The 24541-nt window shown below is 38.6% G+C and overlaps 1 protein-coding gene across 1 annotated transcript; it reads right to left on the minus strand.

The window, feature by feature from the left end:
* Positions 1-9576: 9576 nt before the first annotated feature.
* LOC306997199 (uncharacterized protein) lies at positions 9577-18008 on the minus strand. Its single transcript, XM_079610363.1, has 2 exons — positions 17839-18008; positions 9577-11160 (listed from the first exon to the last, which is right to left on the minus strand). Exons 1-2 carry the CDS (start codon positions 17870-17872, stop codon positions 10175-10177), a joined length of 1020 nt encoding a protein of 339 aa, XP_079466489.1. The 5' UTR covers positions 17873-18008; the 3' UTR covers positions 9577-10174.
* Positions 18009-24541: the final 6533 nt, after the last annotated feature.

The raw sequence follows: 24541 nt of genomic DNA on the forward strand, positions 1-24541 counted from the left end.
AACTCATCTATCTATCCACTTCAAACTAATTTAAACTTTTAACTAATTTAAACTTCAAACTACAACTCGGCCGAGTGCCTAACCTCAACCCTAACCCAAGGATGCTAATATACACTAAACTCTGAACACTTAGACTTATGTGCTGTCCGGGGGAGGGCTCCGAGCTCGGAAATTGGGCCCGAACCCAGAGTACTCCCCCCGTCTCTGGTTAGGAAGATAGCCATGCAAGTGTGAGGAGATGGGGTGGTGGAGGGATGCTGAAAACTGTCGAGGAATAAGGGTGAGTTGACTGTGAATATTTATAGGCTTTACTCATGCTGATTGAGTGGATCTGTTGATTACTGATTGATGACAGCTGGTTGGAGTGACTTGATTGCTTGATCATTAGAACGTGTTCCTCCCGAACCTTGTTAATAAAACATAATTTCACGAGTTCACACTTACGAATGATCAGAGAGTAAATGGTTTATGCGTATTTGGCGTGTTGTCCGGGGGAGGGCTCCGAGCTCGGAAATTGGGCCCGAACCCAGAGTACTCCCCAAAAAGCTAAGTGAGCAAAGGACAGCCGCCAGCTTAAAGACCCCCCGAAAAGAGCGTAGAGATTGGCAAGCTGGCATTTCAAGGAAGATCCTGGTTGTTTGGCCAAGAGAGCTCTCGCAGCGTCCGACGGGGGTTCAATATGTAAAGTCTTGGGCTGGTAAGTTCAGCTGGCCTGCGGGAAGGCAAGTATGGATGTTCGAACGGGAGGGTACTTGTGGCAATTGTCACGGCATCGGAACGGGTAAGCCTCGTCGGAAAAGAGAAAACGCAAATGCTTGACTGGAAGAGTTTGCTGCGTCCACTGGGTGATTAAAACTCGCAGGACAGAGAAAGAGGAGACGAAGTCGCCTGGCCTGGGGAACTCTTGTTGTGTCCGCTGGGAGATCAATACTCGCTGGACAGAGGAGGAGGAGACATATGCTCGACCGGGAAGGCTCTCGCTGTGACCGCTGGGAGATCAATACTCGCTGGACAGAGGAGGAGGAGACATATGCTCGACCGGGAAGGCTCTCGCTGTGTCCGCTGGGAGATCAATACTCGCTGGACGGAGAAAAGAGGAGACAAGTATGACTGGAGAGGCTCTCGCTGTGTCAGCTGGGAGATCAATACTCGCTGGACGGAGAAAGAGAAGACCTAGATGCTCGACGTACAGGGCAATACTCACTATATGTAAAAAAAAAAAAAAAAGTTATCCGATGAGGGTTTGGTGGGCTTTTTTAATGTGGAATCGGTTGGTTCTGATGTAGCTTTGGAAGGCGTCTGAGGACCATCTTCCAAGGGCTTGGATCTGCTGCTGGGAGAGGCCTTTTTGAGCTGCTGAGGTTGCTGCCCCGATGCGGAAGGAATGGCTGGAGAAATTCTCTGCCGGGATGCCTGATTGTTGGAGACCGGATTTGAGGTGCTTTTGGAACCAAAAGCGTGTCACAGGTTTGTTGGAATCGTTCACGAAGAGGGGTTCGAGATGGGATTTAGCCTGAGAGTTTCTCAGTTGGAGGTATGCCAATGTGACGGATCTTGTCGCTTCTGTAACTGGATCTGGTCTCTCTATCATATTCTGCGTTGTGATTTGACCATTTCGTTCACATATCCCTCATGCACTCCGATGAACAGGAGTCAGTGGACCCAATTCTCCAATAAATGCAAGGACACATCATTTCTGTTGATCTGTGTTTACTGAAAAGTGAAATAAAACATCCTCTCAGTGGTGTTTCGCTGCAGACATTACACATCAACAGCGCACATTCCCCATAGCAACTCTTGTTTTACACAACAACAGTATAGAACCAATAGTAGAACCGCAACACATGACCACATTTCGTATGAAACATGATGCAATAATAAAAGCAAAGCAATAAACACAAAAATATATATAAAAACATACCTGAAAAGTGAAATAAAACATCCTCTCAGTGGTGTTTCGCTGCAGACATTACACATCTAAATAAAATATAAGATAAAATTAACAACCTCGTGGCCTTGCTAACGAGAGCACTATCGGACGGAAGTTCACAAAAGGCCATAACTAATCAAATATACGTTACTACTCAAATTAAATGATTTAGACATTAGCTAAACCAAATCACAAAAATACTTGAAATCGCTATCGTCATTTTGCGTTATAATCATACAAATATCGTCAAAATGAGACGGAGCATGAATATACGTACCAACAGCGCACATTCCCCATAGCAACTGCTGTGTTACGTTATATTCCGTCAAACCACGCATTTTTGTCTGCAGCTCCCAAACAAACCACATGAGGGCACTATTTTAACATGAAATGAATAACTGCTGTTGAATTCAGGAGGATTCACAATAAAACTAAATACAATTCTAACTCTGTTACATTCACCCCCACTGAATTCTACTGAATTAAGGCAGCGGTAATACAAAATGAAAACACCCTTCATACATTCACATTGACGTACACACACAGAGGGACCTACTGGTAAGCCAAACTCTAGGTTATCTGAAAAGATGAAGTAGAAAGAGAGGAGCGCAAAACTCTCAGACCAACATCTGGCAGTAAAATGCCCATATACATCTTACAAAACTCTATGTCAAAGTATACACGGTAGTAAGCAAATGTAACACACATATCAAGGTATGTCATGAAAACAAAATACATTGAATAAAAACAAAATAAAAATGTTGTACCTTGTGTCTTCTCATTTGTACATCTTAAATCATATTTGTTTACAAACATGTTGAACATCTCCGTACTAAAACAAAACAATTATTCAAACAGTCTGAATTCTGCAACCAGGCAGTGACACAACATCTTGCCTAGACATAGTGTACAACAGTCTATTCACAGGCTTGAGGAAACGCCCAAAACGAGACCTGGCCATGATAAAGGTCCCAGTGTCAGAAACAGCCACATCTTCAGCATCAACTTTGGGAACTTCTGCTGAAGGATTTGCAATCACAGAATGTGCAAGACTCACAGATTCCACCTCAGAATCCAAACTCCTAGCAACACTTGAACTATCAAACTGTTCGTTTTGTGCACTCACTGACATATTGCTCAAAGACACAACTGATCCCAGCTGTGAACAATCATCAGGCAACCCAGAAACCCAGTCAGATGTTCTGGCACAACTGTAAGTTGTAGCACATGAGACATTAGCATCAAGAGACAAACCATCATCAGGTCTAACAGACACTGAATCCTCATGCATCTTTGCCAACCCACCATCTCTGAAACTCGTCCCAGATTTCAAACTGTCAACACCCATACTTGCCAAAGACTCCGAAACATTGTTCTTGTCGCATGAATCAGGCGAAAGGTAGCAAAAGGTTGCGATGCACAACCTTTTCCTGACCAGTGCTTGCATCCCTTATCTTGAAAATGTGAGTGTCGACATTTCTATCCACCACGACAAAGACGGCAGACATCCACCTGTCAGCTAGCTTTCTCTTGCCTCTTCCAGCCTTGTTCGCTAGAAGAACACGATCACCAACATCAATGTTCTGACCTTTGACTCTCCTGTTGTAGAGCACTGCATGTCTACTCTGTTCCTTTGAAGCATGTTTCTGAGCTAATGACAAGGCCTCCTCCAAATCTTTCAAAAGAGAAGCCACATACTTGTCGTAGCAAGTGCGATCCTCCAATACTGAACGGAAAATGATGTCTACTGGAAGGCGAGGAACTCTACCGAACATGAGATAAAATGGAGCATAGCCCGTCGTCTCATGAACAGTACAGTTGTACAAGAAAGTCAAAGATTGCAGTTGTCTTGGCCAATTTCGCTTTGCATCAGGAGCCAATGTACGGATCATGCTCCCCAAGGTCCTATTAAATCGCTCCACACTACCATTCCCCATAGGATGGTAGGGAGTTGTATGCAATTTATGTACCCCAGACACCCGAAGAAGCTCACAAATCAACTGGCCCTCGAAGCTTGCCCCCTGGTCACTGTGTATGCGTTCAGGAAACCCAAACACACAAAAGTATTTGTCCCACAAGACCCGTGCCACCTGTTTAGCAGACTGATCTTTGCATTGAAACGCATGTGCCAACCTGGTAAAGTGATCGGTGATCACTAAGACATCGACTGACTTGTTTTTATGATCTTCAGCAGACCAAAAATCAATGCATACCAACTGCAATGGTCTACTGGTCACAATATTTTCTAGGGGTGCTCGACCCTCAGGCTCAGCGGTTTTACCGATAACACACCTTTGACAGTGTCGTACATACTCTCTAACGTCTCTGTCGAGGCTCAGCCAAAAGAAACGACGTCTCGCCAATCCCAAACTCCTGGACTGTCCCTGATGACCCGCATGATCGTGAATACCCCTCAAAACCTCCAACTGAAGTGACTCAGGGACAACATACTGGAAACGCTTACCCTTAGACAACCGATCACGGGAGATCCGGTAGAGAATCCCATTTCTCACAACAAATTTCTCCCAATGCTTAATGTATCTAAGGACCCTGACTGATTCCTTTGCTCTTTCACGCCTGCTTGGTCTGCGATGTCTTTCAACATAATGAATAACCCTTGACAGCACACTATCAGAGAGCTGCTTTTCACGCAGGTCACGTTCGGAATATGTAGGCTGCATCTCCGAATCGGGAACCATCTGAGGAAGGTGATTCAAAACAGACAAAGCACGAAGTCTTGCACTGTCTTCCCATGCCATTTGTGAGTCAAGCATGGCCACTACATCCTCCTTATCCAAGGAAGTTTGTGCAACATTCACTGAATTACTGTGCAAAGGGCCGCTGCTAGAAACACCCTGCTTTCCTTCAGACCCACAAGACCACCGAAAAGCATCCTGAACTGAGCCGCCTTCTTTTCTTTTTTTAAGTTCAAAATGTCGACTTCATCCAAAAAAAAAAAAATGTATTAAAAAGGACTGCATTGAAAAAGACTTTTAAAAAAAACAAAAAACAAATTTGCATTAAAAAAAAATACTTTCCTCAAAAAAAAAAAAAACTGCATTCAAAAAGTACTTAAATCAGCAAACTACAGGCAAACAGCAAACTCACGGCGATCTTCTTCAAGATGATCAGGTGATCCAAAAGGTCACGGCACCAATGTGACGGATCTTGTCGCTTCTGTAACTGGATCTGGTCTCTCTATCATATTCTGCGTTGTGATTTGACCAATTCGTTCACATATCCCTCATGCACTCCGATGAACAGGAGTCAGTGGACCCAATTCTCCAATAAATGCAAGGACACATCATTTCTGTTGATCTGTGTTTACTGAAAAGTGAAATAAAACATCCTCTCAGTGGTGTTTCGCTGCAGACATTACACATCAACAGCGCACATTCCCCATAGCAACTCTTGTTTTACACAACAACAGTATAGAACCAATAGTAGAACCACAACACATGACCACATTTCGTATGAAACATGATGCAATAATAAAAGCAAAGCAATAATAAACACAAAAATATATATAAAAACATACCTGAAAAGTGAAATAAAACATCCTCTCAGTGGTGTTTCGCTGCAGACATTACACATCTAAATAAAATATAAGATAAAATTAACAACCTCGTGGCCTTGCTAACGAGAGCACTATCGGACGGAAGTTCACAAAAGGCCATAACCTATCAAATATACGTTACTACTCAAATTAAATGATTTAGACATTAGCTAAACCAAATCACAAAAATACTTGAAATCGTTATCGTCATTTTGCGTTATAATCATACAAATATCGTCAAAATGAGACGGAGCATGAATATACGACTGAGGGGGCTGCATCTGTAAATAGCTGGATATCGATGGGGGATGAAATTAGGTTCTTATAGAAAAAAGATAGGCCGTTCCACTGATTAAGGAATGTTATCCATAGCCTGAGTTCGTCTCGGCACGCTGCTGTTAGGGAAATAAGATCCTCTAGCGCGTGCACTGAAGATGCGAGTGAGGGGAGATGCGAAATGAAAGGGCGTCCTTGTGGAATGATGCGCATGGCGAAGTTTAGGTGGCCGAGCAGGGATAGGAGTTCGCGTTTGGAACACTTTGAATGGTCTACGAGGGTAGATGAGATGAGAATTATTCTATCGATTTTTTCCTTGGGTCGGGAGGCCTGGTATTTAACTGAATCTAAGTTAATGCCGAGGAACTCGATGGATGTGGCGGGACCCATGGTTTTTTCTTGGGCGATGGGGATTCCGAGCTCGGAAAAAACTCTTTGAACTGTGAGAATATGAGCAGCTGGAATAGCACTGGAAGGTGAAATGATTAGAAAATCGTCTAGCAGGTGAATGAGGTGAGGAATTGCGTAGTTGTTTGACAAGATCCAGCAAACAGCTTCGGATAGCAAGTCAAACATTTTGGGGCTGCTTTTGCATCCAAAAGTTAAACGAACGGCAAAATAGAATTTCCCTTGATAGCGCACTCCGAATAAGTGCCATGAATCAGGGTGGATGGGCATCACTTTGAAAGCTGAGGTGATGTCAATTTTTGCGAGCCAAGCGCCCTGACCCACGATTTTTATTAGGTCGACTGCGTGATCTACGTCATGGTATTTGAGAGAAAATTCGTCAAGTGGGATCAGGCTGTTAATGCTTGGAAAAAATGAATTATGCGGAGCTGACAGATCAACTATGAGACGTTTCTTACCTGAAAACTTTCTCGTAGCCACGCCAATGGGGCTGATGCGAAAAACTTTAAATGGAGGATCGTCAAAAGGGCCAATCATAAAGCCTGAATCGACTTTTTTTTTTGATCAGGTTATCTACTACGTCGGGCTCGGCGAGAGCCGATTGGAGATTATCGCAGATGACGTTTTGGGAGAGCGGGCAAACTACTCCAGGTTTAAAACCATGTTGGAGGCCGGAAAGCAGATATTCAGTGAAGTCGGAGTCCGGGTGGTGAGCTAGTTCGATAGCAAGGCGAGAAATATTCACGGGAGTCGATAAATGAGTGGCATCCCAAAATGGCGGAGTGAGCAACACGCTTGTCAGGTGTAGTCTGCTAAATTACATCATTGGGGCCTTTCATGTCCTAATCATAAACATAATCTTGCAACTAATTGAATACGAACTGAACCTCTGTTTGTTGCAAAGAAACCTTGTCTGTTGCACTTTCATCATTCAAAGCCGTGATCTGCGTGTCTAGAGTTCACCATGGATCAAACACTGATTTCAAATCAATCAATCTGGGACGCTATACAGCAACTGAAATTTGATATGTTTTCTCATTTTGACGCGAAAATGGATAATATCCAATCGGCCTTACAAACAATACAAGGCTCACTGTCCACACTTGGTGATCATGTGTCGGAACTTGAACAAAGAGTAAGCACAAATGAAGACAACGTAACAGAACTTCAAAAGTATGTGAAAACATTATTGAGTGAAAACTCTTACCTGCGTGATAAAGTCGAGGATGCAGAGAATCGCAGTAGAGCATACAACCTGCGTTTTTTGCATGTTCCGGAAAAATCGGAGGGTCAAGACATCATCGGCTTCATGAGAGGTCTTATCCAGCTACTTTTGGGGAAGGAGAATTTTGTGGTTCCCCCAGTTATTGAGAGAGCCCACCGTTCTCCCACCACGTTACAAACGAATAAGCCGAAAGTTGGGCCAAGGCCAATCCTGGTAAAATTCTTTAGCCTCCAGGATAAACAACTAATACTACGTCTTTCACGTGAGAAGAAGGAACTAAAGTACAAAGGCAACCGCGTCCACATCGTCCACAACTGAAGATGGAATATTCTCTTCAATATCCTGCCATACTGAGGATTATTGCAGCGGGCAAAGTAATCTTGTTTAAAAGTCCTGGAGATGCTGAGTCTTTTCTTCGGGATTTTGAGGCTCAATCTCAGAATGACTGATTTGTTTCGTTTAACCCAAGGAAAAATACTAATCCTTTTTAAAATAAGTTTTAATAGATTTCTTTATTATTATTATTTTATAGTACATTTTATTGTGCAATTTCTTTCATAATTTCTTTGAGTTTATACCGAACTTTTATTTTGACAGGTTGTCGTAAAGACATTACAGTTTCTGTGTGTGTATGATACGAATGAATGACGATAGTTTTATCAAATGAAATGGTGAAATTCTCATGAAGTGACTCATAGCAGCTCTGTGATGAAGTTCACATGTGTAGCCTACATCATGTCCTCAGCTACAGTGAAGCGCTGAAAACACCACGAGCGTGAAGTCACGCGCGCTTTAGTGTGTGTGTGTGTGTGTGTGTAGTAGTAGAGCACATTGAGCGCTCATTCCCAAAGACGCGTTGAACAACTGCAGTCTCTTTGAGTTTTTTAATACCTATTCACAGACACTAGTCGATATTTTATTCAATGTACAGACCTACTTTTGATTTATTCATTAAAAAAATGACCAAATTCTGTGACGTTCTGCTTTATACAGTAAGTTGTGAGTGGATTCCGCAATTTGATCTGTGTCCATTGCAAATAGACGCGGTGAATTTATGAATGAAAGTGTGAAAGTTCTGTCACAAAACAAAGTTGTTATGTATCCTCACGCTTTTTTTAGTGGGTATACGGAAATACTTGGCATTTCCTAGTGGGTATACGGCGTATACCTGCGTATCACGTAGACTACACCACTGCTTTTTAAGGACTACAACAAACGGCTGGTAGAGACTACACGACATTCCTCCCGGGTTAGTGACATCATGAACCCTATCTAAATTTACACTAAATTTACATAAACCCCGCCCCCTGGAACGTGATTTATAGATTATAATGACGGAATATGCTAATCAATGACTAGCAGATACATAAAGTGTAACTGGTCTGTTGTCTGCATTGTTTTGGCTGCGTTGGGAAGAACCGGACAGCATTCGGCAGTTTCACTGATCTTTTATTCCTGATATAAAATAAATTTAAGCAGCTTCTTAGTGTGAGAGTCGCCCTTGTTTTATCTCTCCAGTGCATCACCAATGCAAAGAGGAAGAGGAGGAGACAGAACAGGAAATGATATGGACTCATGATGTCATCACCACAATTAAAGAGGAAGGCTTTCACACACTTCTATTAGGCAGTCATATCAGGTGTATGTAAACGAACAATTTTTTGTGAATTCTAATAAAGAATATATGCATTTAACAGGAAACTTTCTGTACCCGTTACATAAGCTACATCAATTCATCAAATAACCATTCAGAAATGTCCTGTTGCATGTTGTCACTTCTTCTTGAGTCCATCATTTTTTGACTCCGGTTTGAAAAGGCTAAAATATTTTTTTAGTACATGCTGTGCTGTCATTCTTTTGAGCCTTTTCATATGCCCTACATCAAAACAACACTTTCACCCCCAGTTTGAAGGATATGTATGTAATAAATCAATAAATGATGTTTTATTAACAAAGTTCGGGAGGAGCACGTTCAGATAATTAACACAAGTGGAGAGCACTCAGCAATCAATGGTAAGAGGTATATATACACTCAGCAGTCTCACCTCATCCCTTTGACAGTTTTGCAGCATCCCTCCACCACCCCTTCTCCACGCTTCTAGTCCTAAACACTTACATACGGGGGGAGTGCTCTGGGTTCGGGCCGAAGTCCGAGCTCGGAGCCCTCCCCATCGGACAGCACGCCAAATACGCATTAAACTTTACCCCCTCAAATTATATGTAAGTGTGAACTCGTGAATAACTAGATAAATAGCGCAAAAGTGCAATAAACAAAACAAAAATGGAAATTGTTATTTTTTTCTACATATTTTATTAAATTCAGAAATATCACAAATGTCAACCTCAAACTTGTCAATGTAAAAAAACGTGCATAAATCTCTTTAAAACTACACACAATCGATTTGAACTGTTTATATAAATTAGTTAGCAAGATTTTATAACTCATTTTTATAAACAGTGCGTTGTGGAGTCAAGCAAAAAGAAAAGGGCATTATTAATATACTGACAAATCCTATTAAAAGTGTTGTGCGATACCAGTCACCTCTGTGGAAGCACTGGAATAACTGTCTTTTATAATAGGTCATTGTTTTTTGGGGGTTTTTTTATTGTTTTTGTTGTAGTGTCTGTAATGTTGTATGGTGTTCTAATGGACCCTGAGTCTGACGATAAAGTTGAACTGAACTGAACTTTTAAAGTATTTAGGACCATTTGAATGCAATAACACTTTGAATGTTAAAGTACTCTTTTAAAAAAGGTATTTTCTTCTTCTGCCTACTCTTTATATTACTTTTTTAATAAGGAGTATAGATAAAGTGTTAAACATTGTCTTTCCATTTCCACACCAATGTGTTTCTGCTGATTTAAAAAAAATCCTGGACCAAAATATCAAGCCTGCAGTTTTAGCTTTATTTTTTAACCTTGTAATAATCTTCTCTCTGCTGTGGATCCTCTCATGTGTTCTCAGAGATGATGAGTCACTGAATCTCTTGTCACAGTGTGAACACTTGTAAGGTTTTTCTCCAGTGTGAATTCTCTGGTGCAGTTTTAAACTGTTTGCTGTAGTAAAAGTCTTCCCACACTCAAAGCACATGTACTCTCTCACACCAGTGTGAATTTTCTCATGTTTATATAAATATTGCTGCAGTGAAAAACTCTTTCCACACACAGAACATGAATGTGGCTTCTCCTTCGTATGAACTGTCATGTGCGTCTTCAGCTGTGATGCCAAAATAAACTGTTTGCTGCATTGATCACATGCATACGGCTTTTCTCCAGTGTGGATCCTCATGTGTTTCACAAGGGTTGATGACTCCACGAAACCTTTCCCACATTGATCACATGTGAAAGGTCTCTCGCCAGTATGAACTCTCATGTGAATCTTAAGACTGAGTTTGTGTTTAAAACTCTTTTCACACTGATTGCATGCATATGGTTTTTCTCCAGTGTGGATCCTCATGTGTCCTTGAAGATGGGGTTTTTGTGTGAAACTCTTCCCGCATTGATCACACGTGAACGGCTTCTCTCCAGTATGAACTCTCATGTGAATCTCAAGATTTGGTTTGGTTGTGAAACTCTTTCCACACTGAGTGCAGGTTGTAGATTTCTTGGCTCTTCTTTTCTTTAAAAATGTCTGTTTAGTCTTTGAGCGACTCAAAGGTTTTTCTCCAGGTTTGACATGATCTTCCTCCTCCACTTCACTCAGTTCTTCACTCTCCTCCTCCACTTCACTCAGTTCTTCACTCTCCTCGCTCTCTTCCATCAGGTCTGACATGAAAGAAAAATAAATGCATTTCATTTTAAATACAACAAAAAGAATTCAAAGAGATAGATATGAAGTGAAATTACATAAAAAGTGCTCTGATTTAATAAAAAGTACTATCCATAAATGAGCAAATCCCATGTTTCTGTAGCAAGAACTATTAAATAAATTTGATCAATGACACGATTATCTAATGTTATATTAGCATTAAAATGATAAAATAGTGTCATAATGTCGATACCAATGTTTAGATTGGTATTTAATTTATTTGACTTAACTTTCATTATTACAGTCTGGTCACATTAGACTTTTCATTCCAATTAAAACAAGTTTTGCTGCGTTCCATTTCAATTTCAAGTTGGAAAGCTAATTAATTATTGGTCATTTATCTATTAATTTAAATAGACATTTGATTATTCTATTAAACTCTTTGCATTATATTTTACGGGTTCATTTGAATTCCAGTGTTACTTAGAGTTTCACTCCGGCCAATAATGCTGATCTCACAAACTCATAAGTCTGATTATTAGTCGGAGGTTATGACTAATACTGGGCGGTAAACCGGTTTCAATCTCGAGACGATATGTATTTTTCATAAACTCACACCGGTGCGTTGCTCAAACAGCTTCTGTATCTATTCAATGGCCATGAAGAGCGCTATGTAGAGTGTGTAGAGAGCGGATTAAACACATACCCTTCTTACACTAATAGTAACAACTTTATAACAACAATAAATAACTCACAAAACTAACTCTCTTTAATACTGCAAATACCACGTAGAGCATTTGATTCCCGAGATGCAGAAAACAGGATGGAATCACGGAATCCTGTCACTAATGGAACTTACTGTATAAAACGGAATGCCACAGAATTGTCTGGCTGGCTGTCTAAGTGGTGTCCGCAAAATAATATAGGATTCATAGACCATTGGAAAAGTTTTTGGGGCAAACCTGACCAGTTGAAAATAGATGGTATTCATCCCTCCTGGGATGGTGCTGCTCTTCTCTCTAGTAATTTGGCACATAGTCTTAGAGCTCAAACATGACAATCTGGGGCCCAGGTCAGGAAGCAGACAGACTGGCTAAACCGACCGTCTAATAGCTGTCTCACGTCACCCAGGTCAGATAAATCCCATCGCATTGAGACTCTTTCACCTAGATATCATCATATAGAGACTGTGTCTGTTCCCCGAATTAGGAAATACAAAAAAAAAAAATAATAATAATAATGTCCAAACCTATCTAAGGGTAAAAATGTATGTTCAACAAATAAAAAACAGATATAATACAAATGAACAAATGATAAAGCTTGGGTTGCTGAGTATTCGATTTCTTACTTCAAATGCACTTATTGTTAATGATATGATTACAGACTATAACCTAGATGTAAAGCCAAACAATTACATTACTTTAAACGAGTCCACCCCCCAAGATTACGGTTATAAACACGAACCTCGTCTGAAAGGCAAAGGGGAGGTGTTGCTGTATTTTATATTTTCAGAATTACTAAGTCGTCTAGTTTCAAATATAATTCTTTTGAAGAGTTGGTGCTTAAAGGGACAGTTCACCCCAAAATGAAAATTCTGTCATCATTTACTCACCCTCAAGTTGTTTCAAACCTGTATGAGTTTCTTTCTTCTGTTGAACACAAAAGAAGATATTTTGAAGAATGTTGGTGAACAGACAGTTGATGGACCCCATTGACTTCCATAGTAGGAAAAAAAGATACTATGGAAGTCAATGGGGTCCATCAACTGTCTGGTCACCAACATTTTTCTAAATATCTTCTTTTTGTGTTCAACAGAAGAAAGAAACTCATATAGGTTTGAAATAATTTAAGGGTGAGTAAATGATGACAGGATTTTCATTTGTGGGTGAACTATCCCTTTAATATAACAATATCTAGTGTAAAAATCACATTGAGATTTGTAATGGCTACTGTATACAGGCCACCAGGGCACCATATAGACTCTGATAGAAAATCAGCAAATTCTTTGATAGAGTTAGAACTGGTTGCAGATAAAGCCCTTATTGTTGGTGAAGTTAATATACATATAGATAACGAAAAAGATGCATTGGGATTGGCATTTAACCCTTTAGAACCTGAAGCTAAAATGGGTGTTTTTCACATATTTAGATTTTTTGACTGTAAAATTCTAAAACAATGTGCGATCTTCATGTGCAAGGAGTCCTCTTTTTCAGAAAAAGATTAGCTTTCAACAAATTACAGTTATTGGGCCCTATTTTAACGATCTGAAACGCAAGTGTCAAACCGCAAAGCGCAAGTAACTTTGTGGGCGGGTCTTGGGCGCTGTTGCTATTTTCCCGGCGGGATAAACGACTCTTGCGCCCGGCGCAAATCTACAAAGGGTTGGTCTTAAGTAGCTTCATTATTCATAGGTGTGGTTTGGGCGTAAAGTTAACTAAACCAATCAGAGCGTCCTCTCACATTCCCTTTAAGAGCAGGCGCGCTTGTTCCAAGGCGGATTGCTATTATAATGGCGGATTTGCCAGGCGCACGCCAGGAGCGATTCACAGCCGAGGAGACGACGTTCTCGTCAGGGCCGTAAAACACAGAGAAGTGACATTGGGCATGATGGGAGAAACCCACCCAAATTAGCTACGGTTAAACAGGCGTATAATTTGGGTAAATGTGTAGCCTAATCTAGATTTTTTTTAATTTATTTTTTATCTAGATAGATTTTTTTCACATCTTTACGGACACAACAATGATTTCCCTCGTGTAATATTTTTCCTTGTAATAATGTATGATTTGCAAAAATGAAAACTGCTGCGTCTGTGTAGATTAGAGAATCAAAGTGTATGCATGATGATAACACGCTACATTATGGCCAAGAACACGCCCTTAAAATACCATATGACTAACGCGCAACGCGTCACTGTCTTTAGACTGGGTTTTTCCTGGTCAGTGGCGCAATCTCTTTCTAAAACTGGAAAATAGCACCAGGGAACTTTTGCGCCGGAACACGCCTCCTCTTTTCGCCGAACCGCCCCCGCGAGCGCAAGTTAATTCCCTAATTTACCGACGTGCGTCTGTGGAGGGAAAAGTCTGCTGTGTGCGGGTGCAAAATAGGAATGATACATGCGTCGGTGTACAAAGTCAATTGCGCTGGGTGCAAGATAGGGCCCAATGACCATTATTGTGTGGTGAGTTTGTAAATAGAATTTAAATAGACAAAAATAAAAAAAAACGAGAATAAATTTTCCAATTTTTATTTAGAAAAACCCCCAGAAAAATCATGAACGAAAGAAACTAACACTTTAAAGTTGATAAATGAGTTTAGAAAAGAATGGATTTTAGACTCTATAATGACCAAGCTACTGAAAGAGATGCTTCCAGAGGTCATAGATCCTCTTTTTAATATAATTAATTAATCTTTGTCATTAGGATACGTACCAAAAACTTTTAAGCTGGCTATGATTAAACCGCTTGTTATAAAAACGCAGCTTGATCCGACAGAATTAGTCAATTACAGGCCAATCTCAAATCTACCTCTTCTATCAAAGATATTAGAAAAAGCAGTATCTTCACAACTATGTTCCTTTTAAGAAAGAAATGATATCTTCAAGGATTTTCAATCAGGATTTAGACTGTACCATAGTACTCAGACAGCTCTCATTAGAGTCACAAATGATTTGCTCTTATCATCCGATTGTAGTTGTATCTCTTTATTAGTGTTACTCGATCTTAGTGCTGCATTTGACACTATCGACCACAACGTCCTTTTAAATAGACTTGAAAATTATGTTGGCATTAGTGGAATTGCACTAGCACGGTTTAAATAATACTTATCTGACCGTTATAAGTTTGTAGCAGTAAATTAAGAGATGTCTTATCGATCAAAAGTTCAGTATGGTGTACCACAAGGCTCAGTACTAGGACCGTTGCTGTTTACTCTGTATAGCTACCATTAGGAGATATCATTAGGAAGCATGGCATTCGTTTTCACTGTTATGCCGAGGAGAATCAGGTCTATATTTCTTTACGCCCTGAAGAAACTTACAAATTCACAAAATTAACTAGCAGATATAAAAAAATGGATGACAAGCAATTTCCTACTACTTAATTCTGAAAAAAGAGATTATAATTATTAGACAAAAAAAAAACTTCCTCACGTAATAACCTAGAGTACTGTCTAACACTTGATGGCTGCTCTGTTAAGTCCTCGTCGTCGGTTAGGAACTTGGGTGTGCTCTTTGATACCAATCTTTCATTTGAAAGTCACGTGTCTAGTATCTGTAAAACTGCATTTTTCCATCTCAAAAATATATCTAAATTACGTCAATATTAAAATATTGTAATGCTCTACTGGGTGGTTGCTCGACACACTTAATAAACTACAACTGGTTCAAAATGCAGCAGCTCGAGTTTTTACCAGAACCAGGAAGTATGACCATATTAGCCCCGTACTGTCAACACTGCATTGGCTCCCTATTAAACATTGTATACATTTTAAAATATTGCTGATTATTTACAAAGCACTAAATGGTTTAGCTCCGCAGTGCTTGAACGAGCTCTTAACACATTATAGTCCTTCACGTCTACTGCAATCTCAATTTCGTTCAGTTAATAATACCTAGAATATCAAAATCGACTGCTGGCGTTAGATCCTATTTCTATTTAGCACCAAAACTTTGGAACAATCTTCCTAACATTGTCAGGGAAGCACACACACTCTGTCAGATCAAATCTATACTAAAAACACATCTCTTCGGCCTAACATACACATAACACATTATAGACTTCTATAATTTAATGTTAGGCTGCATAGTTTAGAACAGCCAGGACCGGGAACACTTCCTATAAATCCTGATGTACTTTGTACATCATAAGAAGGATGGCGTCTAAGCTAATATTAGTCTCTCGGTTTATCCCGAGGTTTACCGCTGTCCACCGGAACCAGGCCGTATCCGGATCTGATGAACAACTAGCGCCTGGACACGACGATACTGTCCTGAAGTGTCAGCTACTCTCTCCCCCTCCCGTCCGACTCAAACCATCTGGAACTGGATAAATGTTCTGATTGATTCTGACTTCTGACCTGTAATGCTCCTGAATCATAACCATACACTGTTCGCTCGTTGGCCAGAGGAGAACTGGACCCCGACTGAGCCTGGGTTCTCCCAAGTTTTTTTTTTTCACCATTCTGTCACTGATGGAGTTTTGGTTCCTTGCCGCTGTTGCCTTGCCTTCTGGCTTGCTTAGTTGGGGACATTTAATGTTCATCAATATTATTAATTGCCTTAAAGTGGACGATGATCCTATTCATACGCCTATTCATTCTTTTTCTCACATGAATAGGGTCAAAAATGTAACCTTTAGAAATCACCATGAAAATTACTGAGTTGATTACTTATATCAAGACAAACAAAAAATTTATTACAAGTTTTTTTTAATTGTTTGTTAACATGGACAATCTAATTACAGATGTGCTAATTTGCATAAATACCACAACAGATCTAAACATTGGGTACAGCCAGGAGAAAATGTCTTGTTGACATATGGGTTAGGTTAGGGTTAGGGTTAGGGTTAGGGTGTTAAGGTCTGAATGGAACCCATTTAGGCTACCCATGAGCATAAATACATAGAGGCAGGAAGAAGTACTTTAAAACAGCCTTTATTAATTATTATTGCAGAGATGGGGTTTGGAATGTTTTAAAAACGCTGTACCCAAAAGTTTAGATCTGTTGTGGCATTTATGCAAATTAGCACATCTGTAATTAGATTATGCACCATTTGTCCATATTAACAAACAATTTTAAAAACTTGTAATACATGTTTTGTTTGTCTTGATATACAGTAAGTAATCAACTCAGTCATTTTCATGGTGATTTCTAAAGGTTAAATTTTTGACCCTATTCATGTGAGAAAAAGAATGAATAGGCGTATGAATAGGATATATTTGGGTCTTTTTCGGGAACTTTCCCCTAATAGGATTCTTCGGGGCTTTTTTTTTTCTTACTCAGGACATAGAGGATACAAAATCAGCTGAGTTTGATTCTGTTGCAATTTGTTCACCCTTTTTTTCTAAAACGCCTGGACTATATAGCATTGTAGTCTGCTTTTAAAATTACAGAAATTGCACACAGCAAAAACATACTTATTATTATTAATAACATTTTCCTTTGATTACATTTTAAACTAATTGTTAGCTTCATGAACTTATTTTATTTTTTATATTTTTCCTTACAATGTTACAATCTGTAGCATTGACTATTTATCAACCCTGTTACCAAAGTTATTGTAGGAAAGCATGATCTCTAGAACTGTAGAACTTCTATAACTTATGAGAAATAATATATAATTGAGAAATACAACTTAAATCAGATATTGCTTAAGTTACGCTTACAACACTGTCAACCATTTTGGAAATGTAATTTACTTGATAAAGTTTACTGTTTATTGCTTAAAATATATAATGATAATAATTTAAAAAAAAAGTGTAGACTATATTGAAAGAGCTAAAATTATATTTGTTTGACCGGATATTGACAATCAATATGAAAGTTTCCCCCTTACTAAACATTTGTTGAAATGTTCCCTGTACCCATTTCATAGTGTTTCACTACATATTCGATAGTATTCGATAGATTTAGAACTGTTTATCTAAATGTGAGAATGTGCTTGAATGTTTCTAACATGAATAATGAATAAACACCAACCTCTTTGTTCTTCAGGATCTTCAGTGTGTTTCATTCTGCAGGGTTCTGGATCACTCGTGTTCTCACTGTCCTCTTTAATAAACTCAGTCTCTGCAGATTTCAGCTCTTCCTGATGCTTTCATGCTCGTCTTCACTTGTAGCTGATGGGAATTTACAGCATTTATTGGATAATTACAGTGGGAGGAGCTTCACTGATGATGTGATAGGTGTGGGAGGAGCTTCACTGATGATGTGATTGGTGTGGGAGGAGCTGATCTGCCAAAATCAAAGTATATCAGTTAATGAGTTTGTTTTAATTGGGTCAAAGGCAAGATGTCTAATTGTAATGTCTGATTGAAATTCAATTTACAAAAGTGATTTTATAAACATAGAAACCCAGTAAATGCAAGTGTAATGTTTCAAATTACTTTTGTAAAAAAAAAAATGTTCAAAAATGTCCAAAAATGTCAATAATGTTGGATCATCATTCAGCGTAACATAATTATTCTGTCTTTTTAAGAATAAGAATAAGAGATCATACAATTATTATTATTTTTTTTAATTAAAAACTTTCTGCTGTCAAAGACCAGTGTGTAAGGACGTAATATGTATAATACGTATGTAAGGGGTCAGACAGGTCAATTTTGCTCAAAAGGAATTATTAATTAGTTTATAGGGAATCTTTAAAATAATAATTTAAACGGCCGAGCAAATGACTCGTTCATTTAAACGGTCCGTAACTATCAGCTCTGCAACGGATATAAATATCCAAACTATAGTGAAAACACTATATATTAGCAAGGTAACTTAGATCAGCAGTTTAAGACATTAAATCTGTAAGCACATGACACAAGAACAATTATCTTTCAAATACAAGCAAGACTTTGATTATTCTAACACATAAAACTAATATCAAACACACACACACATTCATACGAGTTGCAGAAAGAAAGAGTGAGGAAAGAATGAGTTTTAAGAGCGAGGTGATGAAATCCCAAGTTTCTATAAGCACTTATAAGACATGACCTGAACAAACCATCAATTAATGTAACCTTTCTATCGTTTCTTAGGCGGGTTATCACATTTATATCAATGCACCAGTTCAGTTAAGAGTCTGGAGGTTACTTGTTTGTCTTTGCGTTGCTTTGGAGATTCCTTTTGTCGGAGTAAAAGGGGGTTTCCCGGTTGGCGGTCTCCTCGTGCCTGGATAGATGTCTTGGGCGGCCAATCACGTGGTGTGCAGCAAACTTTGCAGCAAAACTTATCTTAGAACCGAGACTCTCAACAGAAAATAAAATAAAAATAAGAAAAGAAAAGAAAGAAAAGTGAGACGAGTAGTTAGATGGCTTGACTGAAGCTGTTCTTCTGATCTTGATTTGGGTTCTTTTGTCCGCTCGTCCACATGGTTACTTCTGTCTGGTGTAAATCTACTCTAAAAAAAACTGTCTTCTTCTTCCTCCCTTTGTTCGGGTCCTAAGACTTTAAACTCGAAATGTTGGTCCAGCCTCCTGGATGAGTTCTGACCAATTGGACACTGTCTTTATTTGAGAGGGGGTATTTTCTTCACCTCTCATCGTAAATCATGCGTTATCTGTGATCCCTTTCTCTCCAGCTCTAGCAGAGAGAGTACAGAGGCCACAGTTTAGACATCATTATTGATGATCAATTATTGTTATTATAAGAACACGAAACATTTTACACAGATTTCAATCAAGCCATCTTCTGAATTAAGACTATATGATCGTATTGATAGGAAACAAGACACACTTTCATTCAAACATCTAATAGTTATAACAATTACATGACTTATATGTGATCTAAGCATAATAGACACATATAGAGGTTGTAGACCCAATATATAATTATGCGGTTGGATGATGTTTGATTATAAGTTTGTCAAGAATTGTTTTGGGATGATTTTATGTATTTTTATATGTAGAGTCTCAGTCTCTGTGGTTTTGAGAGATCTCAACCCTGAGGTCGTTCAGAGGTCCTCAAGAAGAAGGGGGTCTGTTTTACATCCTTCATCTTGGGATCCAACGCCTCTGCTGTTATCTTGGTGGGTCCCGAGCCGTGCCGTCTCTAAACCAATCAATCTTTCCCAAACTATCTAACTTGACGACGTTCCTCGTTGTTGGGCTCATCTCTTTGAAGCTTGCATGTCCATACATTTCTTACTGGGGGGGGGGGGTTTGTTGGCCTGGATTTTATGGCTCTGGATTGGTGATTTGAGGTCTGGAGTGTTGAATTATGTTTGAACGAATCACCTGGAAGATTTAATCCTTCAGTAGTCTTTTTTTTATGTTCTGCAAACATACTTTGCAGACATTATTAACACCTTAAAAGTACTTTGCTCAGTTGTAGCTGATGGGAATTTACAGCATTTATTACAGCTCTGTTTTTTTAAAAGGAACACAGATATCAGATACCAGTCATGTCTGAAGTGAATGTAAAAAGATGGGCCAAAAAAAAAAAAAGATATGGTCAAATCATTGAATCTGTGCATTAAGACTTGCAGTGTAAACGCAGCCTAAGTGGTTTCTACACTGTATAGATCTTCAGGTGTCGCTTCAGGTGAGTTTTAATAGAGAAACTCTTTCCTCACTGATCACACGTGTGCGGCTTCACTCCGGTGTGGATCCTCTTCATTGAGGTGTGAAGATCGACTGAAACTTTTCCCACATTGATCACATGTGAACGGCTTCTCTCCAGTGTGAACTCTCTTGTGAATTTTAAGACGTTGTTTGATTGTGAGACTCTTTCCACACTGAGTGCAGGTCAAAGATTTCTTGGCTCTTCTTTTCTTTAAAAATGTCTGTTTAGTCTTTGAGCGACTCAAGGGTTTTCCTCCAGTTTGGACATGATGTTCCTCCTCCACTTCACTCAGTTCTTCTCTCCTCGCTCTCTTCCATCAGGTCTGACATGAAAGAAAAAAATATATTAGAGGAGCTCTTTTCCAAAACGCTATAAATCCATTTCAATAGGTTTCAGGAAAATTACATTTTTTACCTAGACCTAGACTATTTATTTATAAATAAAATAAATAGTACAAATAAAATAAATAATTCCAATGACACATTTTAATATTGTACAGCACATAACACTCATACAAATAAAAGTCCTTAAATACAACAATGTTAAAAATACATTTAAATCATTTAGTAATTTAGGCTAATTGTAATTTGGTGCCGAACCTGAAAAAAGTAATGATAGCCTAGTAATGATAACAATATTCAATAAGTTATTTAGTAATACTGTAAAGTAGACTCATCAATATTAACAGATCTGCTGTAAACAAATATATTGTGTAATATATTTATATATAAATTCATACACACTGTCCCTTTAAAATAAACTGCAAAAGATACTGCTAAATGCTTTACATTGAGTCTGTAATGACTCACGTGAGACATTTTATATTTATACATTAATAATATTGCTTGTGGTGCTTTTTATTTTTTTAAAGTTTTATAATCGTTTTTAGTTTCTGCATATTTTAATTATCTAAATACTTTATTGTGATGAATGTAGTTAGCTTTATCAAGTTTCCATATAGAGCAGTTTTACAGGCTTTTATCATGTATCCTGACTCAAATAATGTGTTTCTAACAGCAAACACTCAGAATAAAGTGAGATGATCTGCTGATGATCCTGAATGGCTTGTTGAATGAGTGTTGATAGTCTGAGGCTCATCAATATTAACAGATCTGCTGAAAACACTCTTTATTTCATGACAATAGTTCCTGTTTTCACCTCATTTATTATGCTGATGTCTTCAAATCTCCTGTGAATTGTCACTTAAAGCTCATTTCATTGGTGTCAACAGACTGAGGGCATTTGTTGGCTACAATGTACGTTTATTTCTGTGTTTATGATTTAACTGTTTTTCTTACCATTATTTATATTCTTTTCTATATTTCTAGAGACCTAATGCAGAAGCAGAATAATGTTAGGATTAGCATTACACATGTTTACAAATAATTAATGAATTGGCACCAGTTACTGTAAGATGAATAGACATACATAAATGCTTATTTAACAGGTTAAAGAATGACATATATTTTTGCAACCTTTCATTTTCTATTTTGTGGGTATGTGAGTTTTATGTGAGTCTGTATTGTTCAGTCACTTCACAGGTATTGGGAGAGTTGTTGTTGTGTACGTGCGCCCTCTATCTGTGGTCATATACTGACTTCAAGCGTTCGTTTCTCAGTCTGCATTCTTCTGGACTGAGAGAGGTATGTGTTCACATCAGTGCAATGTAAGCTTGAAATATACCGGTTGTAACTTTAGCTTTAGTGCACATGGTAACTTGTACGTGTATTTTATGTTGAGTGCACATGCATTTAGTTGAGATCTGTCGAGAACTGCTGTTTTGAGTGCTTAAGGAATTGCTAACATAGCTAGCCTCGTGGTTTGTTTTGCTGCTGTATGCTAGCACTCGACAGTCTGTCGTCTTTTTAATGAAGCCCATATGTTTCAGTTTTCCTTTTTCTTATATTAGGCTGATTCTGACTGGAGATATAATCCTGAACTTTTGCTCTCTTTGAAATTGTACAGGTATGTACTTCCAATACCAGGTTTAGAGTACAATGTGTACATTTCAAAGTTTTCGTGAGAGAAGTAACTATAACTAATTACTTTTTTAAGTAACTTACCCAAAACTGTGTGTATGTGTCATATTGCGTGTTATTTCTGTTATTAACTATGGGTTTTAACGTTATATGTAATAACGTTAATGTTTTACATTAACATTATGCAACATGAAATAAACCATCTTTCTGTGAGTAACATGCATGAAGCAAAATTTTTACTTTACATCTGGGCTGTTCAGTGCCATTGAACACCAATCAATATTAAATATTAAAATATTATCATTACTATAGTGAAACAACAAAACACAATAGATGGTTTAGAACTTTTAATATTTATTGCACAGACCACAACTGGCCAACAAATACAAAAATAAATTATGCTTAAGAAATGTATAAAAAATAAATAAATAGTAATAAAAAATATACATAGGCTACACATACACTCTTTGTAGTTCAAATTAAAATTATAAAACCTTTACAACGTACTGTATTGCCTAGGCTACGCGATGAAGTATTTTCTTCCTCACAAAAGTAAACTAGATTAACTAAAAGTGTTCTCAATGTAATACTGAACAATGTACCAACATAAATAATAATAATAAAATATAATATTTTGGGGTTTTATTTTTATAACCTACATAGGGGTGTGCGATATCGTCTGCGATAATATCGTAATTGTTTTTTTAGCGATGTGGGATCTGACATTATCGAGTATAGCCTATCCCTCACACACACGCAGAGAGTGCATGCATACTCCACCAGGGGCTCGTTGCCTGATTGGAGGTAGCTCGCTCGCCAAGGGATATATTGCGTCTTTTTTCATTCAAATGTAGGCGCACGCTCACAAATGAAGCGACGCGCTATTTTTTTCCAGGCGCAGCGAGAACTTTTCAGAATGCCGCAAACGCACTGCAGGTCATGTGACAAGAACCAACCAATTAGCTTCACCCTTTCCGTAACAACATTGAAACCTCAGTCAACATGGAGGACCCAAACACTACGGGTGTTTTTCTCTTCTCCGTAAATAAATCTTGTAGCAGAGCTACAGCAAGCGTTTTTCGGTGGTGGAAAACCATTAGCTACTAAAACTTCTTTGTCGTTATGGAGAGCGCAGTGCATGGTTGCATAAGCAACGACAGACGCCACGGGAAAATCGGACCGAATTTTACTATTAATAAAATATAAATGTGTATTGCAAATGTCAGTAATTTATTTTTTTTGAACCATTCTTTTTATAAAAAACTATTCAAAGCCTGAATATGTGAGGTTTATCGTTTTATAAAACCTATTTGTCAAAACTTTATTTGGGCCCAAGCCTTGAAAAGGCGAAGGCCCTATTGTTTTCCAAAGGATTATTCTTTATAATTATCATTTTACTACCTTTTGGGCACTTTTGGGGGCCTTAACGTGCTCAAAAACTCTTGAAACTTTGCACAAATGTCAGAACCTGCGGCCATTAGAGCCGGACTGAAGCTGGTACCCGGGCGTGGCAGGGGGCTCGGCAGCGCCCCCTGGAACACGGTCCGAAAACTTGGTCCATAAATCAAACACGCTTGCATGAAATAATATGAAACTCGGTACACTTATAGATTCTCACCGGTTCATATATCCTTCATGCTCTGACTTTTTACCCCAGCCCAACAGGAAGTCGGCTATTTGGGGTAGTCTGAAAAAACGCATGCAATGGAATTTAATATACTCCTCCTAGAAAATTCAACCAATCGCCACGAAACTCGGTGTGCATGAACTCAAGACATTGAGGATGAAAAATTGCCAGGGGATGTTTGATATCTCGAACGGTTTGGCCGTGGCGAGGAAATGAATTTATGGTGAATATTGGAAACAGGAAGTGTGTTATAACATCCTCATACATTTAATTGATCTTGATGAAACTTCAGCAGTGTGTTCGCTGTAAGAAGCCGATCACATGGATGTGACTATTGTGAGTCAAAGTTATAGCGCCACCAACTGGCAGCAGGAAGTGTGTCACTTTCAAAATGCTTTGAATTCACCCTCTTATTTTTACCCGATTTGCTTCAAACTTTATGTGTATAATGTAAACACACGGCAGATGTAGACCTGTGAAAGAATTATTGATATCTTAAATACTGTTGCCATGGCAACGCTTT

The sequence above is a fragment of the Phoxinus phoxinus genome (genome assembly GCF_949152265.1).
Source record: "Phoxinus phoxinus genome assembly, chromosome: 1".
Lineage (NCBI taxonomy): Eukaryota > Metazoa > Chordata > Actinopteri > Cypriniformes > Leuciscidae > Phoxinus > Phoxinus phoxinus.

Excerpts from the sequence above, each read along its gene's own strand:
- LOC306997199 (XM_079610363.1), bottom strand. The coding sequence starts at position 17,872 with ATGAAACACACTGAAGATCCTGAAGAACAAAGAG. Across the intron at positions 11,161-17,838 it reads AGATCCTGAAGAACAAAGAG|ACCTGATGGAAGAGAGCGAG; the intron begins GTTGGTGTTTAT and ends CTTTCATGTCAG.